This window comes from Somniosus microcephalus, unplaced genomic scaffold (assembly GCF_052327205.1).
Source record: "Somniosus microcephalus isolate GS21.2 unplaced genomic scaffold, FLI_Smic_1.0 unresolved_chr2, whole genome shotgun sequence".
Lineage (NCBI taxonomy): Eukaryota > Metazoa > Chordata > Chondrichthyes > Squaliformes > Somniosidae > Somniosus > Somniosus microcephalus.
In genome coordinates, this window is record NW_028225180.1 from 12,010,025 (window position 1) to 12,037,968 (window position 27,944).

General features: G+C 50.9%; 1 protein-coding gene across 1 annotated transcript in view; it reads right to left on the bottom strand.

Moving 5' to 3' along the window:
- The window catches only part of LOC147092115 (AMP deaminase 3-like), a gene marked incomplete at its 5' end in the record, with an annotated part of 74,530 nt that extends 47,053 nt beyond the window's left edge, over positions 1–27,477 (bottom strand). Inside the window, 7 exons of the mRNA XM_085975557.1 lie at positions 616–742; positions 3,293–3,456; positions 6,910–7,041; positions 8,195–8,389; positions 13,571–13,700; positions 16,028–16,241; positions 27,306–27,477. Of these exons, the coding sequence (XP_085831683.1) occupies positions 616–742; positions 3,293–3,456; positions 6,910–7,041; positions 8,195–8,389; positions 13,571–13,700; positions 16,028–16,241; positions 27,306–27,477 (1,134 nt within the window). The remainder of the gene's footprint in view (positions 1–615; positions 743–3,292; positions 3,457–6,909; positions 7,042–8,194; positions 8,390–13,570; positions 13,701–16,027; positions 16,242–27,305) is intronic.
- Positions 27,478–27,944: the final 467 nt, after the last annotated feature.

A 27,944-nucleotide genomic window follows, 5' to 3' on the forward strand; every position in this document is an offset into this window, starting at 1 on the left:
TCCTATTCCTGTGTAACAGGCTCAAGGGGCTGAATGGCCTCCTCCTGTTCCTGTGTAACAGGCTCGAGGGGCTGAATGGCCTCCTCCTGTTCCTGTGTAACAGGCTCGAGGGGCTGAATGGCCTCCTCCTGTTCCTGTGTAACAGGCTCGAGGGGGCTGAATGGCCTCCTCCTGTCCCTGTGTAACAGGTTCGAGGCGGGCTGAATGGCCTCCTCCTGTCCCTGTGTAACAGGTTCGAGGTGGGCTGAATGGCCTCCTCTTGTTCCCGTGTAACAGGCTCGAGAGGTTGAATGGGCCTCCTCCTGTTACTGTGCAACAGGCTCGAGGGGCTGAATGGCCTCCTCTGGTTCCCGTGTAACAGGCTCGAGGGGCTGAATGGCCTCCTCCTGTCCCTGTGTAACAGGTTCGAGGGGCTGAATGGCCTCCTCCTGTTCCTGTGTAACAGGCTCGAGGGGCTGAATGGCCTCCTCTGGTTCCCGTGTAACAGGCTCGAGAGGTTGAATGGCCTCCTCCTGTTACTGTGTTTCGACAGTCTGATTCCGACACTGCCACTCAGCTCTCTCTGAGTTGAGTTACATGGGTTTTATACGCTCGCGGCGGGTTTTATAAACTCACGTATTTCAGGAAGAGATGCAGCGACTTGTTCTTCTGAGGGTACAGGGTTGCCTCAAATATGGGCCTGAAGAGATTGTCGAGCACTTCCTCAAAGCTTTTAACTTTGCCTAATTTATGGAACACATTGCTATGGAGACAGAGAGAGAGAAATAGAGAGAGATCAAGAGTGAGATGGATAAAGAGAGAGAAAGGGAGATGGAGAGTGAGGGAGGGAGAGAGGTGGAGAGAGAGAGGGAGAGAGAAGGAGAGAGAGGGAGAGAGGCAGAGAGGGAGATGGAGAGAGAGATAAAGAGTGAGATGGATAAAGAGAGAGAAAGGGAGATGGAGAGAGAGGGAGGGAGAGAGATGGAGAGAGGGAGAGAGATGGAAAGAGAGATGGAGAGAGAGGGAGCGAGAGAGAGAGAGATGGAGAGAGAGATAAAGAGTGAGATGGATTAAGAGAGTGAAAGGGAGATGGAGAGAGGGGGAGGGAGAGAGATGGAGAGAGTGAGGGTGAGAGATGGAGAGAGGGAGGCAGCGAGAGAGAGAGATGGAGAGAGGGAGGCAGCGAGAGAGAGAGATGGAGAGAGGGAGGCAGAGAGAGCGAGATGGAGAGATAGCGAGAGAGAGATGGAGAGAGGGCGAGGGAGAGAGATGGAGCGAGAGAGAGAGAGGGAGACAGAGAGAGGGAGAGAGAGATTTGGAGACAGAGGGAGAGAGGGAGAAATGGAGACATGGCAGGAGAGAGAGGGAGGGAGAGGGAGATGGAAAGGAGGAGGGAGAGAGATGTTGAGAGAAAGGGAGGGAGAGAGAGGAAGATGGAGAGAGAGGGTGGGAGAGGTTTGGAGACAGAGTCAGAGAGAGATGGGAGACAGCGAGAAATAGACAGAGCAAGATATAGATTGATAGAGTGAAAGAGAGATTGAATGATTGTAAGAGTGAGATTGAGAAAGAGAAAAAGACAGAGGGAGGAAGAGAGGGGGTGAAAAGCGAGAGAGAGAAGAGGTGATGAGAGACAAAGTGAGTGACACAGAAAGATAATCCGAGTGTGATAGAAAGACAGACAGACAAAGAGTAAGGGACCAAGCGTGAGAGGGAGGTATATAGCAAGAGCGACACGAGTATGCAGAGTGAAAAAGAGAGAGACCGAAAGTGACACACAGGGCGAGTGTGAGTTAGGAGAACGAGGAGATGGAGGGAGAGATAGAACGAGGGAGAGAGGAGATAGAGAGTGAGGGAGAAACAGTGGGAGATCGACCAAATGTGAGAGAGAGAGAGTGAAACAGAAAAGGGATGAATGAGAGAGAGAGAGAGAGAGAATGATAGAGGGAGCAGAAGAGAAGGAATGAGATAGAAAGAGAGAGGGAGCAACAAGGAAAAGTAGTTTAGATAAAACTCAATTTAAACACCATTTTTTTAAAACAATTGCCAGAAAAATTTAAACATCAGTGTTAACAACGTGGGTTAGATACAGTCGTAGTCGTACGTGTCTTCACACTGTTCCCTTTGGGGAACTGTATGAAGTGGTGGAAGGATTTCTGACCGCGTTAACGCTCCTTCCGTGACCGTAACCATCTTCGTACCAGCCATTAGGGTGGCTAGTCCTACGGCGGGAGGGTTTTACGGGCTCCCACAACCCATACGAGGGGGGGGGGGCCACCCACACCCACGGACGCAAGTATCCTGCTGGATGTCAACCCAGAATTTAGAGCCGGAGCTCCGACTCCACTTGCCGGGACTGTCTGGAGCGGGGTTCGAAACCCTACGCCTTCTGGCCCAGCGGTGGGGATGCTACCGCTACGCCAAAGGCCCACTCCGTTAGATACAGTGTAGAGCTCTCTCTACATTACCCTGACAGTGCATCCCCACTTTATACCAGTGTCAGCATCGAGCGCTCCCAGGGCAGGTACAGCACGGGTTAGATACAGAGTAAAACTCCCTCTACACTGTCCCATCAATCACTCCCAGGGCAGGTGCAGCACGGGTTAGATAGAGAATAAAGCTCCCTCTACACTGTCCCATCAAACACTCCCGGGGCAGGTACAGCACGGGTTAGATACAGAGTAAAGCTCCCTCTACACTATCCCATCAAACACCCCCAGGGCAGGTACAGCACGGGTTAGATACAGAGTAAAGATCCCTGTACACTGTCCTATTTCTCTCTCTCTCTCTCTCTCTCTCTCTCTCCCCCGCTCTCCAATTCCAATTCCAATTCAAATGCTTTATTGGCATGAAAGTTTACAGAGAACCATATTGCCAAAGCTTACATAGCAAAAAGGTACAGTTTTCCAACATTCTGTAGGTGTCAATCGATTTGACATTTGTTGGGTACATACAATATTACTTTTAAACAATATTAATTTTAAACAGTCTTTGTACTTCATTTGGTACGTTCAATATTAATTTTAAACAGTCTTAATTTTAAACAGTCCTCAGGTTGTGACATGTTGTTACATATTTGGCCCCAAGGTATGGTCTGTCTCCTTCTCCTAGGACTAATCTCAATTTTGACAGGTCATCCAATTCCTTGAAATCTGGGGTTGTTTGGCTTAGCTTGTTGAATAATATGTTTCTTGATGTGTTGAATCTCTATCTCTCCCTTTCTCTCTTTCTCCCCATCTCTCCCTCTATCACCCATTCCCTCTATCTCAACAGCTGAATGGTATCTCTATCCTGATGTTCCCGAGGATTCACTCACTAGATCCGTGGCACCTGAATCATCCAGCGGATTTTGGGGGAGTAGACCTTCTGATCAATGAACCAATCGGCCAGAGCCTTCCATTCATTGGGATTGCTGCCATAAATCGACATCCTGAGCTCAGCAAACTGATTGGAGGCATCATCGAGTGAATCCGAGAATTCCTAGAGGCACAACAACAGTATTAAATCAGGCGATATTCACACACTGCTCTCAGTCCCCTCTCACTTAGAGAACCTCTCTGGCCACAGGGGAGGTGCCAGAGGGCTGGAGGGCAGCTAACGTAGTACCATTATTCAAGAAGGGTAGTAGGGATTAACCAGGGAATTACAGGCCAGTGAGCCTTACATCAGTGGGAGGGAAATTATTGGAAAACATTCTGAGGGACAGAATTACTGCCCACTTGGAGAGGCAAGGATTAATCAAGGATAGTCAGCATGGCGTTGTAAGGGGGAGATCATGTCTAACCTATTTGATTGCATTTTTCGAGGGGGTGACTAGGTGTGTGGATGAGGGTGGTGCAGTTGATGTCGTCTACGTGGACTTCAGTAAGGCTTTTGACAAAGTCCCGCATGGGAGACTGGTCAAGAATGTAAGAGCCCATGGGATCCAGGGCAATTTGACATATTGGATCCAAAATTGACTTAGTGGCAGGAGGCAGAAGGTGATGGTCGAAGGTTGTTTTTGTGACTGGAAGCCTGTGTCCGGTGGTGTACCGCAGGGATTGGTGCTGGGTCCTTTGCTGTTTGTATTGTACTTTAATGATTTAGATATGAATGTGGGAGGTATGATCAGTAAGTTCACAGATAACGTGAAAATTGGTGGAGTGGTAAATAGCGAGGAGGGAAGCCTCAGGCTGCAGGACGATATAGACGGGTTGGTCAGATGGGCAGAACAGTGGCAAATGGAATTTAACCCTGATAAGTGTGAGGTGATGCATTTTGGGAGGACTAACAAGGCAAGGGAATACACAATGAATGGTCGGACCCAAGGCAGGACAGAGGATCAGAGGGACACTGGTCTGCATGTACATAGATCCCTGAAGGCAGCAGGACAGGTAGATACAGGAAACTTTCTGGTATCCGGCACGGACGGGACCGACGTGATGCCGGTTCATCAAAAATTCCGGCTAACCGAACACTATAGTAAAAGATACGGAGCTCAGAGCTCCGTATAAAGCAACAAACCCTGTTGCTTAGCTTCAGAACAATCGGCACAAGTTGCAAGCGTCTCTGTAGCTTAGCAACAGCTGCAGCTATACCCTTGCACAGCAACAAATGGAGTAAAAAAAGTAATAAAAGTTACCTGAACCTACTCCTGAATTTTGCCAGTTAACCGACATTTCTGGTTATTTAGGGGCCGGTTAATTGAAAGTTTCCTGTAAGTTGTTTAAAAGGCAGGTGGGATACTTGCATTCATTAGCGGAGACATAGAATATGAGAGCAGGGAGGTTATAATGGAGTTGTACAAAATGCTAGTTAGGCCACAGCTGGAATACTGTGTGCAGTTCTGGTCGCCACACTATTGGAAGGATGTGATTGCATTGGAGAGGGTGAAGAGGGGATTCACCAGGATGTTACCTGGGCTGGAGCGTTTCAGCTATGAAGAGAGACTGGGCAGGCTGGGGTTGTTTTCCTTAGCGCAGAGAAGGCTGAGGGGGGACCTGATTGAGGTGTACAAAAATATGAGGGGCATAGATAGGGTAGATAGAAAGGGACTTTTCCTCTTAATAGAGGGTTCAATAACCAGGGGGCATAGTTTCAAGGTAAGGGGCAGGAGGTTTAGAGGGGATTTGAGGAAAAACTTTTTCACCCAGAGGGTGGTTGGAATCTGGAACTCACTGCCTGAAAGGGTGGTAGAGGCAGGAACCCCCACAACAGTCAATAAGCATTTAGATGAGCACTTGAAATGCCATAGCATACAAGGCTACGGACCAAGTGCTGGAAAATGGGATTAGAATAGACAGGGCTTGATGGTGGGCGCGGACACGGTGGGCCGAAGGACCACATTCTGTGCTGTATAACTCTATGATTCTATGAGGTATCTGTGCAATGACTGGTGACCCTCAGTCCTCTCACTCTCAGGGTGATAACTGTACACTGACTGGTGTCTCTCAGTCCCCTCACCCTCAGGGTGATATCAGTACACTGACTGGTGTCTCTCAGTCCCCTCTCCCTCAGGGTGATATCTGTACACTGACTGGTGTCTCTCAGTCCCTCTCTCTCAGGGAGATATCTGTACACTGACTGGTGTCTCTCAGTCCCACCTCTCTCAGGGTGATATCTGTACACTGACTGGTGTCTCTCAGTCCCTCTCCCTCAGGGTGATATCTGTACACTGACTGGTATCTCTCAGGGTGATATCTGTACACTGATTAGTGTCTCTCAGGGTGATATCTGTACACTGATTAGTGTCTCTTAGGGTGATATCTGTACACTGATTGGTGGCTCTCAGTCCCCTCCCCCTCAGGGAGATATCTGTAAACTGACTGGTGTTTCTCAGTCCCTCTTTCACAGGTAGATATCTGTACCCTGACTGGTGTCTCTCAATCCCTCCCTCTCCCTCAGGGAGATATCTGTACACTGACTGGTGTCTCTCAGTCCCTCTCCCTCAGGGAGATATCTGCACACTGACCGGTGTCTCTCATTCCCTCTCTCCCAGGGTGATATCTGTACACTGACTGGAGTCTTTCAGTTCCCTCTCCCTCAGGGAGATATCTGTACATTGACTGGTATCTCTCAGTCCCCTCTCTCTCAGGGTGATATCTGTACACTGACTGGTGTCTCTCAGTCCCCTCTCCCTCAGGGAGATAACTGTACACTGACTGGTGTCTCTCAGTCCCCTCTCTCTCAGGGAGATATCTGTACACTGACTGGTGTCTCTCAGTCCCCTCTCCCTCAGGGTGATATCTGTACACTGACTGGTGTCTCTCAGTCCCCTCTCTCAGGGAGATATCTGTACAGTGACTGGTATCTCTCAGTCCCCTCTCTCTCAGGGTGATATCTATGCACTGATTGGTGTCTCTCAGTCCCCTCTCTCTCAGGGAGATATCTGTACATTGACTGGTGTCTCTCAGTCCCTTCTCTCAGGGAGATATCTGTACCCTGACTGGTGTCTCTCAGTCCCCTCTCGCTCAGGGTGATATCTGCACACTGACTGCTGTCTCTCAGTCCCCTCTCTCTCAGGGAGATATCTGTAAACTGACTGGTGTCTCTCACTCCCCTCTCTCTCAGGGTGATATCTGTACACTGACTGGTGTCTCTCAGTCCCCTCTCTCTCAGGGAGATATCTGTACACTGACTAGTGTCTCTAAGTCCCTCTCTCACAGGGTGATATCTGTACACTGACTGGTGTCTCTCAGTCCCCTCTCTCAGGGAGATATCTGTAAACTGACTGGTGTCTCTCACTCCCCTCTCTCTCAGGGTGATATCTGTACACTGACTGGTGTCTCTCAGTCCCTCTCTCACAGGGTGATATCTGTACACTGACTGGTGTCTCTCAGACCCCTTTCTCACAGGGTGATATCTGTACACTGACTGGTGTCTCTCAGACCCTCTCCCACAGGGTGATATCCGTACACTGACTGGTGTCTCTCAGACCCATTCCTTGGCACTTACCTTGATGAGTGCCGCAAAGTACTCGCCCTTGATGTAGTTGTTGGTTTTGAGGTACAAGGCACGAAGCTCATTCGCTCCTACCGGATTGTACTTTTCATTAAACCTGTCAAACCTCTGAAACGTTTCACGGTCCTGAAGATGAGAAATCACAACAGGGTCAGTAACTAATAAAGGTAATGTCAAAGAACCAGTCTGATACTCTACATAGAAACTACCGTGTTTGGGGCTCAGTACCACACTGGGTGTGTGATCAATCTAACTCAGCACAGGGCAGGGATGGAGCCTGGCCTTCTCTGCTAGGCCGGGGATGGAGCCTGGGCCTTTCCTGAAAGGCTGGGTATGGAGCCCGGGCCTTTCCTTCTAGGCCGGGGATGGAGCCTGGGCCTTTCCTGAAAGGCTGGGTATGGAGCCCAGGCCGTTCCTTCTAGGCCGGGGATGGAGCCTGGGCCTTTCCTGCTAGGCCGGGGATGGAGCCTGGGCCTTTCCTGCTAGGCCTGGAACTGGAGCCAGGGCTTTTCCTGCTAGGCCGGGGATGGATCCAGGGCCTTTCCTGCTAGGCAAGGATGGAGCCTGGGCCTTTCCTGCTAGGCCGGGGATGGAGCCTGGTCCTTTCCTGCTAGGCCTGGAACTGGAGCCAGGGCCTTTCCTGCTAGGCCGGGGATGGATCCAGGGCCTTTCCTGCTAGGCCTGGAACTGGAGCCAGGGCCTTATCTGCTAGGCTGGGAATGGAGCCAGGGCCTTTCCTACTAGGCTGGGGATGGACCCACGGCCTTTCCTGCTAGGCCGGGGATGGAGCCTGAGCCTTCCCTGCTAGGCTGGGAGTGGAGGCTTGGCTTTTCCTGTAAGGCTGGGGGAATGCTGCCTGGGCCTTTCCTGCTGTGTGTGTGGGGCTCAGTACCACACCGTGTGTGAGATCAGCTCACTCAGCACTAGGCCGGAGATGGAGCCTGGGCCTTTCCTGCTCTGTGTGTGTGTGAGGCTCAGTACCACACCGGGTGTGAGATCAGGCTCACTCAGCACTAGGCCGGAGATGGAGCCTGGGCCTTTCCTGCTCTGTGTGTGGTGCTCAGTACATCACCGGGTGTGAGATCAGCTCACTCAGCACAGGCCGGGGATGGAGCCTGGGTCTTTCCTGCTGTGTGTGTGTGTGGGGCTCAGTACCACACCGTGTGTGAGATCAGCTCACTCAGCACAGGCCGGGGATGGAGCCTGGGCCTCTCCTGTTCTGTGTTTGTTGGTGAGCGTGGGTTGATATTTTACCATCAGGAGAGTGACCCAGTCTTACAGCGTGCACGTTGAGGGCATCGATGTCCATGTTGTTGGGGTTAAGTTTGAGGTATTGGAACTGTTCCTGGAGTGTCGTCTTCCTGCCACCGACCTCCTGCACCACACGCTCCGAATCTCGCTGGTACGTCTTGCGGATGAACTGCAGGAGGCTGTTCTGGTTCATGCAGGCCGCGGCGTGGATGTGTGTGTCCACCTGTACCGGGGGGGAGAGGGACCATTAGGAGACGAGGAGTAATGCAGAGAGAGACACAGAGTGAGTCAGACAGTGGGTGAGAGAGAGACAGAGAGAGAGAGATAGTGTGTGAGAGAGAGACAGACAGACAGAGTGTGTGTGAGAGAGAGAGAGAGAGAGCTGGACAGAGAGAGAGAGCCAGTGTGTGTGTGAGAGAGACAGAATGTGTGTGTAAGAGAGACAGACAGAGAGAGAGAGACAGTGTGTGCGCGTGAGAGAGAGTGTGTGTGAGAGAGAGACAGAGAGGGAGATAGTTTGTGAGAGAGAGACAGACAGTGAGACTGTGTGGGTGAGAGAGAGAGAGAGAGACGGACAGAGAGAGCCAGTGTGTGTGTGAGAGAGAGAGTGTGTGTGTGTGTGAGAGAGACAGATAGAGTGTGTGTGAGAGAGAGACAGAGAATGTGTGTGAGAGAGACAGACAGAGTGTGTGTGAGAGAGAGACAGACAGAGTGTGTGTGAGAGAGAGACAGTGTGTGTGAGAGAGAGAGACAGACAGTGTGTGGGAGAGAGAGACAGAGAGAGAGACAGTGTGTGAGAGAGAGACAGACAGAGTGTGTGTGTGTGTGTGTGAGACAGACAGAGAGCCAGTGTGTGTGAGAGAGAGACAGAGAGTGTGTGTGAGAGAGAGACAGAGTGTGTGTGAGAGAGAGACAGAGTGTGTGTGAGAGAGAGAGACAGACAGAGTGTGTGTGTGAGAGAGAGACAGTGTGTGAGAGAGAGAGACAGTGTGTGAGAGAGAGACAGACAGAGTGTGTGTGTGAGAGAGAGACAGACAGAGTGTGTGTGAAAGAGAGACAGAGAGTGTGTGTGAGAGAGAGACAGAGTGTGTGTGAGAGAGAGACAGAGTGTGTGTGAGAGAGAGAGACAAACAGAGTGTGTGTGTGAGAGAGAGACAGTGTGTGAGAGAGAGAGACAGAGTGTGTGAGAGAGAGACAGAGAGTGTGTGTTTTTGTGAGAGAGACAGAGAGAGAGACAGTAAGAGAGAGACAGAGTGTGTGCATGAGAGTGTGTGTGTGAGAGTGAAAGATAGAGACAGAGAGAAAGAGACAATGAAATAGAGACAGAGAGAGAGAGAGACAGTGCGAGAGAGAGAGAGACAGTGAGAGTGTGTGGGTGAGCGAGAGAGAGGGACACAGAGAGAGAGCCAGTGTGTGTGTGAGAGAGACAGACAGAGTGTGTGTGTGAGAGACAGACAGAGTGTGTGTGTGAGAGACAGACAGAGTGTGTGTGAGAGAGACAGACAGAGTGTGTGTGAAAGAGAGAGACAGAGTGTGTGTGTGAGAGAGACAGACAGAGTGTGTGTGAGAGAGACAGACAGAGTGTGTGTGAGAGAGACAGTGTGTGAGAGAGAGAGACAGACAGTGTGTGAGAGAGACAGACAGAGTGTGTGTGTGAGAGAGACAGACAGAGTGTGTGAGAGAGAGAGACAGAGTGTGTGTGTGAGAGAGACAGACAGGGTGTGTGTGAGAGAGACACAGAGTGTGTGTGAGAGAGACAGACAGAGTGTGTGTGAGAGAGACAGTGTGTGAGAGAGAGAGACAGACAGTGTGTGAGAGAGACAGACAGAGTGTGTGTGTGAGAGAGAGACAGACAGAGTGTGTGTGAGAGAGAGAGACAGAGTGTGTGTGTGAGAGAGAGACAGAGTGTGTGTGTGAGAGAGAGACAGACAGAGTGTGTGAGAGAGAGAGACAGTGTGTGTGAGAGAGAGACAGACAGAGTGTGTGTGAGAGAGACAGACAGAGTGTGTGTGTGAGAGAGAGACAGACAGAGTGTGTGAGAGAGAGTCAGTGTGTGTGAGAGAGAGACAGACAGAGTGTGTGTGAGAGAGACAGACAGAGTGTGTGTGTGAGAGAGAGACAGACAGAGTGTGTGTGAGAGAGAGAGACAGACAGAGTGTGTGTGTGAGAGAGACAGAGTGTGTGTGTGAGAGAGACAGACAGAGTGTGTGTGTGAGAGAGACAGAGTGTGTGTGTGAGAGAGACAGTGTATGAGAGAGACAGACAGAGTGTGTGTGAGAGAGACAGACAGAGTGTGTGTGAGAGAGAGAGACAGACAGAGAGTATGTGTGAGAGAGACAGTGTATGAGGGAGACAGACAGAGTGTGTGTGAGAGAGACAGACAGAGTGTGTGTGAGAGAGAGAGACAGACAGAGTGTGTGTGTGAGAGAGAGACAGACAGAGTGTGTGTGAGAGAGAGAGACAGACAGAGTGTGTGAGAGAGAGAGACAGACAGAGTGTGTGTGAGAGAGACAGACAGAGTGTGTGTGAGAGAGACAAACAGAGTGTGTGTGAGAGAGACAGAGTGTGTGTGAGAGAGAGACAGACAGAGTGTGTGTGAGAGAGACAGACAGAGTGTGTGTGAGAGAGAGAGACAGAGTGTGTGTGTGAGAGAGACAGTGTGTGTGAGAGAGAGACAGACAGAGTGTGTGTGAGAGAGACAAACAGAGTGTGTGTGAGAGAGACAGAGTGTGTGTGAGAGAGAGACAGACAGAGTGTGTGTGAGAGAGACAGACAGAGTGTGTGTGAGAGAGAGACAGACAGAGTGTGTGTGTGAGAGACAGACAGAGTGTGTGTGTGAGAGAGACAGAGTGTGTGTGAGAGAGAGAGACAGACAGAGTGTGTGTGAGAGAGAGAGACAGACAGAGTGTGTGTGTGAGAGACAGACAGAGTGTGTGTGTGAGAGAGACAGAGTGTGTGTGAGAGAGAGAGACAAACAGAGTGTGTGTGAGAGAGACAGAGTGTGTGTGAGAGAGAGACAGACAGAGTGTGTGTGAGAGAGACAGACAGAGTGTGTGTGAGAGAGAGAGACAGAGTGTGTGTGTGAGAGAGACAGTGTGTGTGAGAGAGAGACAGACAGAGTGTGTGTGAGAGAGACAAACAGAGTGTGTGTGAGAGAGACAGAGTGTGTGTGAGAGAGAGACAGACAGAGTGTGTGTGAGAGAGACAGACAGAGTGTGTGTGAGAGAGAGACAGACAGAGTGTGTGTGTGAGAGACAGACAGAGTGTGTGTGTGAGAGAGACAGAGTGTGTGTGAGAGAGAGAGACAGACAGAGTGTGTGTGAGAGAGAGAGACAGACAGAGTGTGTGTGTGAGAGACAGACAGAGTGTGTGTGTGAGAGAGACAGAGTGTGTGTGAGAGAGACAGACAGAGTGTGTGTGAGAGAGAGAGACAGACAGAGTGTGTGTGAGAGAGACAGACAGAGTGTGTGTGAGAGAGACAGTGTGTGTGAGAGAGAGACAGACAGAGTGTGTGAGAGAGAGAGAGACAGAGTGTGTGTGTGAGAGACAGTGTGTGAGAGAGAGAGACAGACAGAGTGTGTGTGAGAGACAGACAGAGTGTGTGTGAGAGAGAGAGACAGACAGAGTGTGTGTGTGAGAGAGAGACAGCGTGTGTGTGAGAGAGACAGAGTGTGTGTGAGAGAGAGAGACAGAGTGTGTGTGAGAGAGAGAGACAGACAGAGTGTGTGTGTGAGAGAGACAGAGTGTGTGTGTGAGAGAGGCAGAGTGTGTGTGTGAGAGAGAGACAGTGGGTGTGAGAGAGAGACAGACAGAGTGTGTGGGAGAGAGAGACAGAGTGTGTGTGTGAGAGAGAGACAGACAGAGTGTGTGTGTGAGAGAGACAGAGTGTGTGTGAGAGACAGACAGAGTGTGTGTGAGAGAGAGAGACAGACAGAGTGTGTGTGTGAGAGAGACAGAGTGTGTGTGTGAGAGAGACAGAGTGTGTGTGTGAGAGAGAGACAGTGGGTGTGAGAGAGAGACAGACAGAGTGTGTGGGAGAGACAGACAGAGTGTGTGTGAGAGAGAGAGACAGACAGAGTGTGTGTGTGAGAGAGACAGAGTGTGTGTGTGAGAGAGACAGAGTGTGTGTGAGAGAGAGAGACAGTGTGTGAGAGAAAGAGACAGACAGAGTGTGTGTGAGAGAGAGAGACAGACAGAGTGTGTGTGTGAGAGAGAGACAGTGGGTGTGAGAGAGAGACAGACAGAGTGTGTGGGAGAGACAGACAGAGTGTGTGTGAGAGAGAGAGACAGACAGAGTGTGTGTGTGAGAGAGACAGAGTGTGTGTGTGAGAGAGACAGAGTGTGTGTGAGAGAGAGAGACAGTGTGTGAGAGAAAGAGACAGACAGAGTGTGTGTGAGAGAGAGAGACAGACAGAGTGTGTGTGTGAGAGAGAGACAGTGTGTGAGAGAGAGAGACAGACAGAGTGTGTGAGAGAGACAGACAGAGTGTGTGTGTGAGAGAGAGACAGTGTGTGAGAGAGAGAGACAGACAGAGTGTGTGTGTGTGAGAGAGAGACAGTGAGAGAGAGAGACCGTGTTTGTGCGCGAGAGAAAGTGTGTGTGTGAAAGAGAAAGATAGAGAGACAGAGAGAGAGACAATGAAAGAGAGAGACAGTGAGAGAAACAGAGAGACAGAGAGAGACAGTGAGAGAGAGAGAGACAGTGAGAGCCAAGAGAGGACAGGATATGCTCTCACTGCAGTCAGGGAGTGGTGGAAACAGAGAGGCACTTCCTCACAGGTTGTGGAAAATATCAGGGCATCAGGGAGAATTTCTACCAAAAATTCACGAAAATATGCCCTGAATTCAGAAATTTGAATGACGACCAAAAACTGCCATACCTACTAGGGGAACAGAGAAATTGTGTAACCTTAGCGGCACACTATGTTACAGCTTGCCATAAACAGAGGGACAACCAGTAAACCTAAGAAAAGAGTATATACAAATTATATGAATGTATATTTATACACTCAGGGATATATCTGTTTATACACTGTATGAATAGATCTGCGTTTATGTGTTCAATCATAAATGTTTTTCGATGCTTTGGCAACATAAGATGTACCTTATCATGCCAATAAAGCGATTTGAATTTAATTGAATTGAGAGAGAGAGAGAGGGTGTGTGAGAGAGAGGCAGAGTGTTTGTGTGTGTGGGAGCGAGACAGACAGAGAGAAAGTGAGAATCGTGAGAGACAGAGTGAGAGAAAGAGCGACAGAGAGTGTGAGTCCATTTTGCATCTCTCCTGATTTTTATTTCTATGTGTAGAGGCTCCCTTGCCCCCACCCTTGGACCTACCACCCTTGACCCCCACCTCCGCCCGTGACCCTCACCCTTTGACCCCCCCTCCCCGTCCTTGATCCCACCTTGCCCACGTTGTAAAAGTCACTGTGCGAGGCAGCCTGTAGATCAACAAACTCCTTCTTCTCATTGACCAGCAGGTGGAGCTGAAACTTGGAGCTGAGGATCTTCAGCCTCTGGTTACAATAGGTCTTCCTGCAATTGGGGAAAGAAATCCACATTAGGGAGGGTATTAAACGGGAGTGAGAGTGAGCGAGAGAGGGAGAGAGCTAGAGGGTGAAAGGTGGGGGGGGGAGGGCGAGAGGGAGAGGATCTTCAGTCTCTAGTTCCAATAGGTCTGCCTGTGATTGGGGAAAGAAATCCACATTAGGGAGGGTATTAAATAGGAGTGAGAGTGAGAGACCCGAAACGTCAACTCTAATTTTGCTCCACAGATGTTGCCTGGCCTGCTGAGTTTTTCCAGCATTTTCTGTTGTTATTTTGGATTTCCAGCATCTGCAGTATTTGCTATCGAGCATCTTCAGTCTCTGGTTACAATAGGTCTTCCTGTGATTGGGAATTAAATCCATATTAGAGAGGGGATTAAACAGGAAGGAGAGTGGGAGGGAGAAGGGGAAAAGAGGACAGAGAGCGAGAGAGAGATAGAGAAGGAGAGGATCTTCAGTCTCTCGTTACAATAGATCTTCCTACGATTGGGGAAGAAATCCACATTAGGGAGGGTATTAAATGGGAAGGAGAGTGAGAGAGAGAGAGATAGATGGAGAGAGAAAGAGAGAGGGAGAGAGAGAAAGAGGGAGAGAGAGAGATGGGGGAGTGAGCAAGAGAAGAAGAGAGGGGGAGAGGGCGAGAGAGAAAGGAACTTCAGTCTCTGGTTACAGTAGGTCTTCCTGCGATTGGGGAAAGAAACCCACATTAGAGAGGGTATTAAACGGGAGTGAGAGTGAGAGAGAGAGAGAGGGGGGGAGAGAGAGAGAGGGAGAGATAGAGGGAGAGATAGAGGGAGCGAGAGAGAGAGAGAGGGGGAGAGAGAGAGAGGGAGAGAGAGAGAAAGGGAGAGGGAAAGAGGGAGAGGGAGAAAGGGAGAGGGAAAGAGGGAGAGGGAAAGAGGGAGAGATAGAAGAGGAGAGAGAGAGTGATAGAGAAGGAGAGGATCTTCAGTCTCTGGTTACAATAGGTCTGCCTGCGATTGGGGAAAGAAATCCACATTAGAGAGGGTATTAAATGTGAAGGAGAGTGAGAGAGAGGGGGAGAGAGAGAGGGGGGAAACAGACAATACAACATGGCTGATTACCTGACCATGGTAAAGGATAGCAAACTGAGAAAAACCTTGACAATGTACAGACTTAGTGAACATAGCCTGGCGATCGAAAAAGGTAGACACAGGCAGACCCGGCTACCAAGAGAGGACAGGATATGCTCTCACTGCAGTCAGGGAGTGGTGGAGACAGAGATGCACTTCCTCACAGCTTGTAGAAAATATCAGGGCATAAGGGAGAATTTCTACCCAAAATTCACAAAAATATGCCCGGAATTCAGAAATTTGAATGACGACCAAAAACTCCCATACCTACTAGGGGAAGAGAGAAATTGTGTAACCTTAGCGGCACACTATGTTACAGCTTGCCATAAACAGAGGGACAACCACTAAATATAAGAAAAGAGTATATATAAATTATATGTATGTATATTTATACACTCAGGGATATATCTGTTTATACACTGTATGGATAGATCTGTATTTTTGTGTACAACCATGAATGTTTTTCGATGCTTTGGCAACATAAGATGTACCTTATCATGCCAATAAAGCGATTTGAATTTGAATTTGAATTTGAGAGCTAGAGGGGGGAGACGAGAGAGAAGCGGAGGAGATGAGAGAGAGGGAGAGGGCAAGAGAGGGTGAGGTCTTCAGTCTCTGGTTACAATAGGTCTTCCTGTGATTGGGAAAATAAATCCACATTGGAGAGGGTATTAAATGTGAAGCAGAGTGAGAGAGAGGGAGAGAGATAGAGGGGGAGAGAGAGAGGGAGAGATGCGGGGACAGAGAGAGAAGGGAGGGGACGAGAGAGAGGGAGAGGGCGAGAGGGAGAGCGAGGGGGTCTTCAGTCTCTGGTTACAATAGGTCTTCCTGTGATTGGGAATGAAATCCATATTAGAGATGGTCTTAAGTGGGAAGGAGAGTGGGAGAGAGAAGGGGAAAAGAAGAGAGAGAGAGTGAGATAGAGAAGGAGAGGATCTTCAGTTTCTAGTTTACAATAGGTCTGCCTGTGATTGGGGAAAGAAATCCACATTAGATAGGGTATTAAATGGGAAGGAGAGTGAGAGAGAGGGAGGACAGAAGGATCTTCAGTCTTTTGTTACAATAGGCCGTCCTGCGATTGGGGAAAGAAATCTACATTAGATTAGACGGGAAGGAGAGTGAGAGAGAGGGCAGAGAGATAGAGGGGGTGAAAGAGAGATGGGGGAGAGCGCGAATGAGAGAATGAGAGAGTGTGGTCGGTTCCTGGTCCACTGGTACTTACAGTGGTCCATTAGAGATAATCTCCAGCACAGCCTTCAGGTCCTCACTGTACTCGGAGTGGTCTGGGTAGCTGAGGGATCCAGGAGTGTAGAGATTCCCGGCCTTGTCCAGCACAGCGAGAACGCCGCCCCTCATCTCCAGCGTGGAGGGAAGGTCCGCGGGGATGCCCTCCAGGCTCAGGGCCTGCTCCATGTTCGCCGGATAGCAGGTGAATTCTAGTGAGAGAGAGAGGAAACAAACAGTCCAGACCATCAAAACCACTCCCGCAGAGGCCTCTCTCCTCCATGCCACCCTCCGCTGCAGTGGGTACTGTCGGATATTCGACCATGGGGGCAGTGCAACCTCTCGCACACAGAGAAGGTAAAGACTTTGCTCTCATTTCCGCCGCGCCTTCACAGCCAATGAAGTGCAGTCGCTGTTGTAATGTAGTAATCGCAGCAGCCCAATTCGTGCACAGCAAGATCCCGCAAACAGCAGTGTGGTAATGACGAGATCATCGGGGTCTTTTTCCGTGATGCTGGTTGAGGGATAAATATTGGCCACAGGACAGCGGGGAGAAATACTCCCTGCTCTTCTTCCAATAGTGGCCGTGGGACCTTTTAATTCCTCAGGGCTTGTGCTGGGTTAGCTGACCATAGAAACATAGAAGATCGGAGCAGGAGTGGGCCATTCGGCCCCTCGAGCCTGCTCCTCCATTCAATGCGATCATGGCTGATCATCCAAATTCAGTACCCTGTCCCTGCCTTCTCCCCATATCCCTTGATACATTTAGCCTTAAGAAATATAACCAACTCCTTCTTGAATATATTTAATGAACTGGCCTCCACCACCTTCTGTGGTAGAGAATTCCACAGGTTCACCACTCTCTCGGTGAAGAAATTCCTCCTCATTTCTGTCCTAAATGGCTTAACCCTTATCCTTAGACTGTGACCCCTGGTCCTGGACTCCCCGACCATCGGGAACATCCTCCCTGTACCTAGTCTGTCTAGTTCTGTTAGAATTTTATAAGTTTCAATGAGATCACCTCTCATTCTTCTAAACTCCAGCGAGTACAAGCCCAATCGACCCAATCTCTCCTCATACGTCATTCCTGCCATCCCAGGTATCAGCCTGGTGAATCTTCGCTGAACTCCTTCCATGGCAAGAACATCCTTCCTCAGATAAGGCGACCAAAACTGCACACAATACTCAAGATGTGGTCTCACCAAGGCCCTGTACAGCTGCAGCAAGACATCCTTGTTCCTGTACTCAAACCCTCTCGCTACGAAGGCCAACATACCATTTGCCTTCTTAACCGCCTGCTGCACCTGCATGCTTACCTTCAGCGACTGGTGCACAAGGACACCCAGGTCTCGTTGCATTTCCCCTTCTCCCAATCTATTGCCATTTAGACAATAATCTGCCTTCCTGTTTTTGCCACCAAAGTGGATAACCTCACATTTATCCACGTTATATTGCATCTGCCATGTTTCTGCCCAATCACCCAACATGTCCAAATCATCCTGGAGTTCTCGACATCCTCCTCACAGCACACACGCCCACCCAGCTTTGTGTCATCTGCAAATGTGGAGATATTACATCTATGTGGTAAACCACGTTCACTATCGTATCACTGTTAGTAGTTAGCACTGTTCACCACTGTTCGTTATAACTGTATCACTGACCACTATTGTATCACGGTACGAGGTCGCCTCTTGCCACACTGCTATACCTGGGATGACCACTGCCGACTCCGCCTTGGCTCCACCCACCAGGCCAGGTATAAAGGTGAGCGACTGGCTGGTATTCCTCCTGCTTGGATCGGATCACCCACGAGAGTGGGCTCTGTTATTTAGTCAATAAAAACCTTTAGTCACCTTCGTAACTCTTCGCCTTTTATTGGAGGAATTGATAGGTATATCAATTTTATTGACTAAATTTAATGATGTCCGACAATGAGTCACAACCGGCGGAGGAGCCACCAGCGCAGCTCCCAGGAGCACAGCCACACCAGCCAGCTTGGCTGCGAGCCCTCAGACCGCCGTACCTGGACCTGAACCCACGAGCAGCAAACTCAGCCGCAGACTTTAAACACTGGCTGGTCTGCTTCGAATCATACCTGAGAGAATCCAGCGTCCCTCAGGCATCCAAACTAAGTGTCCTGCAGGCACAACTGAGCCCGAGAGTATACACTCTCATCGAGGACATGACTACCTACGAGACCGCCATCAACCTGCTGAAACAGAAGTACCGGACCCCGGTAAACTACATGTACGCTAGGCACCTCCTAAGATCACGGCCGCAACAGCCAGGAGAATCAGTAGCCGAATTCTCACAGGCGCTATATGCACTCGCCAGGAACTGTGAGTTTAAATCGGTGTCGGCAGCCGAAAATACTGAAGATAATATCCGCGACGCATTCCTGAAAGGCCTACGGTCCGAGTACTCACGGCAAAGACTGCTGGAAGCTAAAGACCTCAGCATGGAAAAAGCTGAAGCCCTCGCTATCTCCCTGGAAGTGGCCCACCAAGATCAGGAAGCATTCACCAGGTACTGCTCGCGACCCTGGGACTCGGGCCCGACCCCTACCACAGCACCCTTCCCAGCGCCGCCCCCGGGACCTACCTCTGCGTCGGCGTCCCGGACCCGACCGGCCCCGCCACCCCCGGCACCGGCCCCGACATCGGGCATCCGCGATCGGGCCGCCGGCTGTTTTTTTTGTGGCCAGGAGAAGCACCCGAGGTCGCGCTGCCCAGCCAAGAACTCCATATGTAAAACCTGCCTGAAGAAAGGCCACTTCTCCAAGGCCTGCAGGAGCGGATCCTCAGAGGCCAGCAGTGCCGCATGCGAACTATGGGGGCGGCCATCTTCGTTTAGGGCAACTGAGGCCAGCATCCCCACACATGAGTCATGGGGGCGGCCATCTTTGTTTAGGGCAACTGAGGCCAGCATCCCCACACATGAGTCATGGGGGCGGCCATCTTTGATTAAGGCAACCGACCCCAATAGTGCCTCATGGGGCCCTACCTCGTGGGAGACGCCATTTTACTCACCACGCCCGACCGCCTCGCCCGCAGATGACAACGACTCGCTCAGCTACACACTAGCTTCCGTCACCCTGGACCAAGCCCGCCCGCACCATCTGTCCAAGTCAATGATGGACATCAAAGTGAACGGCCACGCCACGACCTGCCTGTTCGACAGCGGAAGCACGGAGAGCTTCATCCACCCAGACACGGTGAGCCACTACTCCCTCTCTGTCCTACCAACGCGCAGCCGAATCTCGATGGCATCGAGGTCCCACGCCACGGACATCAGCGGCTACTGTGTCGTGACCCTGTCGGTTAAGGGCACGGAGTATAAAAACTTTAAACTCCTCGTCCTCCCCCATCTCTGCGCTGCCGTCCTACTAGGGCTGGACTTCCAATCCCACCTCCAAAGCGTAACCCTAGCATACGGTGGACCCCTCCCCCCACTCACAGTCAACAACCAGCAAACGTTAAACCGCCCACCGCGTAACACCTGCAGCCTCTCCACCCTCAAGGTCCCGCCACCCTCTCTGTTTGCTAACCTTACCCCTGACTGCAAACCCGTCGCTACCAAAAGCAGGCGGTATAGCGCCGGGGACAGAGCCTTCATTAGCTCTGAGGTGCGGCGCCTCCTGAAAGAGGGCATTATCGAGGGGAGCAGCAGCCCCTGGCGTGCCCAGGTCGTAGTCGTAAAGACCGGCGATAAAAACCGCCTGGTCATCGACTACAGCCAGACCATAAACAGATATACCCAGCTGGACGCATACCCCCTCCCCCGCATATCTGACATGGTCAATCAGATTGCACAGTATAAAGTATTCTCGACCATCGACCTGAAGTCGGCCTACCACCAACTCCCTATCCACCCTGAGGACCGCCAGTATACCGCCTTCGAGGCGAATGGGCGCCTATACCACTTCCTTAGGGTCCCCTTCGGTGTCACTAATGGGGTCTCGGTCTTCCAAAGGGAGATGGACCAGATGGTTGACCAGAACGAACTGCAGGCTACATTCCCCTACCTAGATAACGTCACTATCTGCGGCCGCGACCGGCAGGAACATGACGCGAATCTGGAGAAATTCCTCCGTACGGCCCAACGGCTGAACCTCACCTACAATAAGGAGAAATGCGTGTTTAACACCACGCGCCTTGCCATCCTCGGCTGCGTAGTGGAGAACGGAATCATCGGCCCCGACCCAGAAAGAATGCGCCCCCTCATGGAGCTACCCCTCCCCCACTGCCCTAAAGCACTTAGGAGAACCCTGGGGCTTTTCGCCTACTATGCCCAATGGGTACCCAATTACGCGGACAAAGCCAGACCCCTCCTGAAAGCCACTTCCTTCCCCCTCACGGAGGAGGCGTGCGCGGCCTTCTCCCTCATTAAGGGAGACATAGCCAAGGCCACGATGCACGCAGTGGACGAGTCCATCCCCTTTCAGGTGGAGAGCGACGCATCCGACTTCGCCTTAGCCGCCACCCTAAACCAGGAGGGGAGGCCAGTGGCCTTCTTCTCAAGGACCCTACAGGGCCCCGAGATCCGACATTCGTCGGTCGAGAAAGAGGCCCAGGCGATCGTGGAGGCAGTACGGCGCTGGAGGCACTACCTGGCAGGCAAACGATTTACCCTCCTCACCGACCAGCGTTCGGTGGCTTTCATGTTTAATAACAAGCTGAAGGGCAAAATCAAGAATGACTAGATTTTGAGATGGAGAATCGAGCTCTCCACCTACGATTATGAGATCTTGTACCGGCCAGGCAAGCTGAACGAATCCCCTGATGCCCTTTCACGAATGACATGCGCCAGCGCGCATATCGATAGGCTTCAGACCCTCCACGACCAGCTCTGCCACCCCGGAGTCACCAGACTCTACCATTTCATTAAGGCCCGCAACCTGACCTACTCCATCGAGGAGGTCAGGACCATGACCAGGAACTGCCAGACCTGTGCGGAGTGCAAACCGCACTTCTATAGGCCGGACCGAGCAAGCTTGATCAAGGCCACCCGCCCCTTCGAGCGCCTGAGCATCGACTTTAAGGGGCCCCTCCCGTCCTCTGACCGTAATGTGTACTTCCTCAACATCGTTGATGAGTACTCCCGTTTCCCCTTTGCCTTCCCCTGCCCCGACATGACCAGTAGCACGGTCATTAAGTGCCTGAATGCCCTCTTCGCCTTGTTCGGGTTCCCGAACTATATACACAGCGACCGGGGCTCCTCCTTCATGAGCGAGGAACTCCGGCAATTCCTCCTAGAGAGAGGTATTGCAGCAAGCAGGACCACCAGCTACAACCCCAGAGGTAACGGTCAGGTGGAAAGAGAGAACGCGACGGTATGGAAGGCCGTCCTCTTAGCCTTAAAGTCTAAGGGCCTCCCAACCTCCCGCTGGCAAGAAGTCCTCCCGACAGCGCTGCACTCCATCCGGTCATTACTTTGCACGGCCACTAACACCACCCCCCATGAACGAATGTTCGTTTTCCCCAGGAAGTCGACTACGGGAACCACTCTACCAACCTGGCTGACCGCCCCGGGGCCGGTCTGGCTGCGGAAACACGTGAGGACCCATAAAACGGACCCCCTGGTCGAGAGGGTGAACCTCCTGCACGCCAACCCCCAGTACGCCTACGTGGCGTACCCAGACGGGCGGGAGGACACTGTCTCCCTACGAGACCTCGCACCCTCAGCCGATCCGGAAACACCGCCACCACCCCCCCCAACCTCAGTCCAGGTAGACGGCATGCCGGAACCCCACGAGCCCTCGCCGACCACGCAAACACCAGCATCAACACCGGATAAGGCACCAGCACCGGATAAGGCAACACCACCGCTGCGGCGATCGGAGAGGCTTACGAAGCCTCCGGACAGACTGACCTACCAGAATTGGTAGTACACTTCACCCCGCCGGACTTAATTCTAAACAAGGGGTGAATGTGGTAAACCACGTTCACTATCGTATCACTGTTAGTAGTTAGCACTGTTCACCACTGTTCGTTATAACTGTATCACTGACCACTATTGTATCACGGTACGAGGTCGCCTCTTGCCACACTGCTATACCTGGGATGACCACTGCCGACTCCGCCTTGGCTCCACCCACCAGGCCAGGTATAAAGGTGAGCGACTGGCTGGTATTCCTCCTGCTTGGATCGGATCACCCACGAGAGTGGGCTCTGTTATTTAGTCAATAAAAACCTTTAGTCACCTTCGTAACTCTTCGCCTTTTATTGGAGGAATTGATAGGTATATCAATCTAGTTCCCTTGTCCAGATCATCTTTAATATATATTGTGAATAGCTAGGGTCCAAGGACCGATCCCTGCGGTACCCCACTAGTCACTGTCTGCCACTCGGAAAAAGACCCATTTATTCCAACTCTTTGCTTTCTGTCTGCCAACCAGTTCTCTATCCAAGTCAATACCTTGCCCCCAATCCCATGTGCCTTAACTTTACATGCTAATCTCTTATGCGGGACCTTATTGAAGGCCTTCTGAAAGTCCAGATACATCACATCCACTGGTTCTCCCTTATCTATTTTACCAGTTACATCCTCAATTAATTCCAGTAGATTAGTCAAGCACGATTTACCTTTTGTAAATCCATGTTGACTTTGTCCGATCCTGTCACTGTTTTCCAAGTGCTCTGCTATCACATCTTTTATAATGGACTCTAGCATTTTCCCCACTACCGATGACAGGCTTACTGGTTTTTAATTCCCGGTGTTCTCTCTACCACCTTTTTTGAATAGTGGGGTAAAATTAGCTACCCTCCAATCCATGGATACTGTTCCAGATTCCATCATACACCTGGTGTGGCTCTGGGCCCCACACACAGAGCGGAAAAGGCCCAGGTTTTATCCAACTGAACTTACTTAATACCCAGTGTCAGCATCGAGCGCTCCCAGGGCAGGTACAGCACGGGTTAGATACAGTGTAGAGCTCCCTCTACATCACCCTGACAGTGTGTCCCCACTTTATACCCAGTGTCAGCATCGAGCGCTCCCAGGGCAGGTACAGCACGGGTTAGATACAGTGTAGAGCTCCCTCTACATTACCCTGACAGTGTGTCCTCACTTTATACCCAGTGTCAGCATCGAGCGCTCCCAGGGCAGGTACAGCACGGTTAGATATAGTGTAGAGCTCCCTCTACATTACCCTGACAGTATGCCCCCACTTTATACCCAGTGTCAGCATCAAGTGCTCCCAGGGCAGGTACAGCACGGGTTACAGTGTAGAGCTCCCTCTACATTACCCTGACAGTATGTCCCCACTTTATACCCAGTGTCAGCATCGAGCGCTCCCAGGGCAGGTACAGCACAGGTTAGATACAGTGTAGAGCTCCCTCTATATTACCCTGACAGTATGCCCCCACTTTATACCCAATGTCTGTGAGGGTGTCGGTCAGTTCCTTCAGTAACCCCTAGATGGCACCTTCACTGGTTGGTTTCCCTTTGTTAATTGTTACTAGTTTCTCCTGTGTTTAATATTTAATTGCCTTTTATCTGGTTTATTGGTTTCACCTGTTTTAGCTTGTATTTAAGTTCTGTGGTTTCTTCCCTCTGGGCTCTGTCCTGACAAGGGAGTTAGACTTGACTAGGTGCTCAGTTTTGGACAAGCCGGTTGCCCTGTGGTAGCTTGTCTTGAGCTCAGTTTGGATAAGCCGGTTGCCTCATGGTAGCTTGTCTTGAGTTCCTATCTTGACAAGCCGGTTGCCCTGGGGTAGCTTGTCTTGAGCTCAGTCTTGACAAGCCAGTTGCCTCATGGTAGCTTGTCTTGAGTTCCTATCTTGACAAGCCGGTTGCCCTGGGGTAGCTTGTCTTGAGCTCAGTCTTGACAAGCCGGTTGCCTCATGGTAGCTTGTCTTGAGTTCCTATCTTGACTAGCCATTTGCCTATATGGTAGCTTGTCTTGAGCTCCTATGTTTTGTAACTGTTTACCTGTGTGATTCTAGTAAAGTACTGTTATTTAAGACTGGATATCTGCTTCTTGCCTCGTCTGTCTGCACTTGGGTCCAGGACCAGCCTCCGCCTTGATAGCACGGTCCCGTGTCTACACGGCCCCGTGACAGCAACCCTGATAGTAGGACTGAGCCAGTATGGGCCCAGCAGCGATGGAGGAATTTTGTTCTATTCTCGTTCGTTAAGGTGCTTTCCTCGCCCTTCTTGCGTCCCTTCGGAATATAATCCATTGAGCGTGTCAACTCTGGAAAACGATGGCTCCGTCGCTTACAAAGATTAGGATCATATGATCGTCATGACATGTACTTGCCGCTAGTGGATGAGGAGGATGATTTTGTCTTGAGATTTCTGAACATCTGCAGTTCGTGATCAGTCGGAATGGGAAATATCATTGCTTGAAAAGCCAAGAAAATTCGTTATGTGCACTAATACAGACTTTTTCATTTTTGACTTCTAGTTCTAAATGCCCAGGAGGGTGTGTGGCTGGCTACTGTTGTACACGTGTGACTGTGACTTCGGATTTATCAAGTTTGAGCCGTTTAAGTCTTTTCCCCCCTTGGGTATCCATATCACTATAACACAGAAGTGTGGATAATTTAAGCATATGCTCTATTTTGATTTAAATGATTATCCTGTGCCTTATGTCTTTATAATGAAACGAGGGCCATTTTTTAATTGTCGGTTTCTGGTTATGTGCTTTTTGGTTTGTTTTGAGCAATGTTTTGCTGCTTGTTTGCTCTCATGTTGCTGGTTACCCAAATTGCAGGAGGTGTATTGACCATTTCACCACTGCTCTTGGGCAGCAAGCTTTCTGGGTTTTTTGTTTTGCTAAATGTGCTCTTGGTAGTTCTGTCTTGAGTAATTGATCTCGTGGTTTTTTTTTAATGTTTGAAGCTGAGTGTTTTTAATGTAGAGGCAGTGACTGTGCTATATGACGCTTTTTTGGTCGTACAGGCAGAGTTTTGTACACCAGCACCACGAGTACTGTCTTATCAGTCCTTTGGTTCCTGCTTCCAGACCTCCCCCCCTCCCTCCCCCCACCCCACATGATTGAAGGTCAGCAAGTCTACACTGGCCGTCGCCACCCTAATCATCCAGGAGGAAGTTCAGGAGCCATTCCTAGGGGAGGGGGTCCTGTGAGGGTGCCGGTCAGTTCCTTCAGTAACCCCTAGATGGCACCTTCACTGGTTGGTTTCCCTTTGTTAATTGTTACTAGTTTCTCCTGTGTTTATTATTTAATTGCCTTTTATCTGGTTTATTGGTTTCACCTGTTTTTGCTTGTATTTAAGTTCTGTGGTTTCTTCCCTCTGGGCTCTGTCCTGACAAGGGAGTTAGTCTTGACTAGGTGCTCAGTTTGAACAAGCCGGTTGCCTCATGGTAGCTTGTCGTGAGTTCCTATCTTGACAAGCCGGTTGCCCTGGGGTAGCTTGTCTTGAGCTCAGTCTTGACAAGCCGGTTGCCTCACGGTAGCTTGTCTTGAGTTCCTATCTTGACTAGCCATTTGCCTATGTGGTAGCTTGTCTTGAGCTCCTATGTTTTGTAACTGTTTACCTGTGTGATTCTAGTAAAGTACTGTTATTTAAGACTGCATATCTGCTTCTCGCCTCGCCTGTCTGCACTTGGGTCCAGAACCAGCCTCCGCCTTGATAGCATGGCCCCGTGTCTACATGGCCCCGTGACAGCAACCCTGACAATGTCAGCATTGAGCGCTCCCAGTGCAGGTACAGCATGGGTTAGATACAGTGTAGAGCTCCCTCTACATTACCCTGACAGTGTGTCCCCCACTTTATACCCAGTGTCAGCATCGAGCACTCCCAGGGCAGGTACAGCACGGGTTAGATACAGTTTAGAGCTCCCTCTACATTAGCCTGACAGTGTGTCCCCCACTTTATACCCAGTGTCAGCATCGAACGCTCCCAGGGCAGGTACAGCACGGGTTAGATACAGTTTAGAGCTCCCTCTACATTACCCTGACAGTGTGTCCCCCACTTTATACCCAGTGTCAGCATCGAGCGCTCCCAGGACAGGTACAGCACGGGTTAGATACAGTGTAGAGCTCCCTCTACATTACCCTGACAGTGTGTCCCCCACTTTATACCCAGTGTCAGCATCGAACGCTCCCAGGGCAGGTACAGCATGGGCTAAATACAGTGGAGAGCTCCCTCTACATTACCCTGACAGTGTGTCTCCCACTTTATACCCAGTGTCAGCATCGAGCGCTCCCAGGGCAGGAAAAGCACAGTTTAGATACAGTGTAGAGCTCCCTCTACATTACCCTGACAGTGTGTCCCCACTTTATACCCAGTGTCAGCATCGAGCGCTCCCAGGGCAGGAAAAGCACAGTTTAGATACAGTGTAGAGCTCCCTCTACATTACCCTGACAGTGTGTCCCCACTTTATACCCAGTGTCAGCATCGAGCGCTCCCAGGGCAGGTACAGCATGGGTTAGATACAGTGTAGAGCTCCCTCTACATTACCCTGACAGTGTGTCCCCCACTTTATACCCAGTGTCAGCATCGAACGCTCCCAGGGCAGGTACAGCACGGGTTAGATACAGTGTAGAGCTCCCTCAACATTACCCTGACAGTGTGTCCCCACTTTATACCCAGTGTCAGCATCGAGCGCTCCCAGGGCAGGTACAGCACGGGTTAGATACAGTGTAGAGCTCCCTCTACATTACCCTGACAGTGTGTCCCCCACTTTATACCCAGTGTCAGCATCGAGCACTCCCAGGGCAGGTACAGCATGGGTTAGATACAGTGTAGAGCTCCCTCTACATTACCCTGACAGTGTGTCCCCACTTTATACCCAGTGTCAGCATCAAGCGCTCCCAGGGCAGGTACAGCACGGGTTAGATACAGTGTAGAGCTCCCTCTACATTACCCTGACAGTGTGTCCCCGCTTTATGCCCAGTGTCAGCATCGAGCGCTCCCAGGACAGGTACAGCATGGGTTAGATACAGTGTAGACCTCCCTCTACATTACCCTGACAGTGTGTCCCCCACTTTATACCCAGTGTCAGCATTGAGAACTCCCAGGGCAGGTACAGCACGGGTTAGATACAGTGTAGAGCTCCCTCTACATTACCCTGACAGTGTGTCCCCGCTTTATACCCAGTGTCAGCATCGAGCGCTCCCAGGGCAGGTACAGCACGGGTTAGATACAGTGTAGAGCTCCCTCTACATTACCCTGACAGTGTGTCCCCACTTTATACCCAGTGTCAGCATCGAGCGCTCCCAGGGCAGGTATGGTGTGGATTACCCTGCCTGGCTATAGTTTGCTGGTAGTTTAATGAGCCCCCTGTCCAGTAGACCCCCTCATTACCTGGCTGGACATCATCCTCTTCTTTCCACTGCTGCCGGCTGAGTCCTCGGAGAGTCTGCACAGTCCTGCGGGGGAATCGCTGCAGCGAGCGGTGCATGTACTTCTCCCGAATCTGCAGGGCCTTGACCAGCTTCTCCAGGATAGGCTGCAGGTCAGAGGAGGCAACCTGGGGCAAGAGAGTGCGTGAATGGGACAATCAGTCAGAGAGAGAGAGAGGGAGGGAGAGAGAGAGAGACCGAGAGAGACCCCGAATGGGACAGTCAGTCAGAGAGAGAGACAGAAGGAGAGAGAGAGACAGAGACAGAGAGAGAGAGAGAGAGAGAGAGAAGGAGGGAGAGAGAGAGAGACCGAGAGAGACCCCGAATGGGACAGTCAGTCAGAGAGAGAGACAGAAGGAGAGAGAGAGACAGTGACAGAGAGAGAGAGAGGGAGAGAGGGAGAGTGAATGGGACGGTCAGCCAGACAGAGAGGGAGGGACAGAGAGAGAGAGAGAGAGACAGAGAGAGAGAGAGACAGAGAGAGAGAGACAGAGAGAGAGAGAGAGTGAGAGAGAGAGAGTCCGAGAGAGAGAGACCGAATGGGACAGTCAGTCAGAGAGAGAGAGAGAGAGGGAGAGAGAGAGCCAGACCGAGAGCGAAT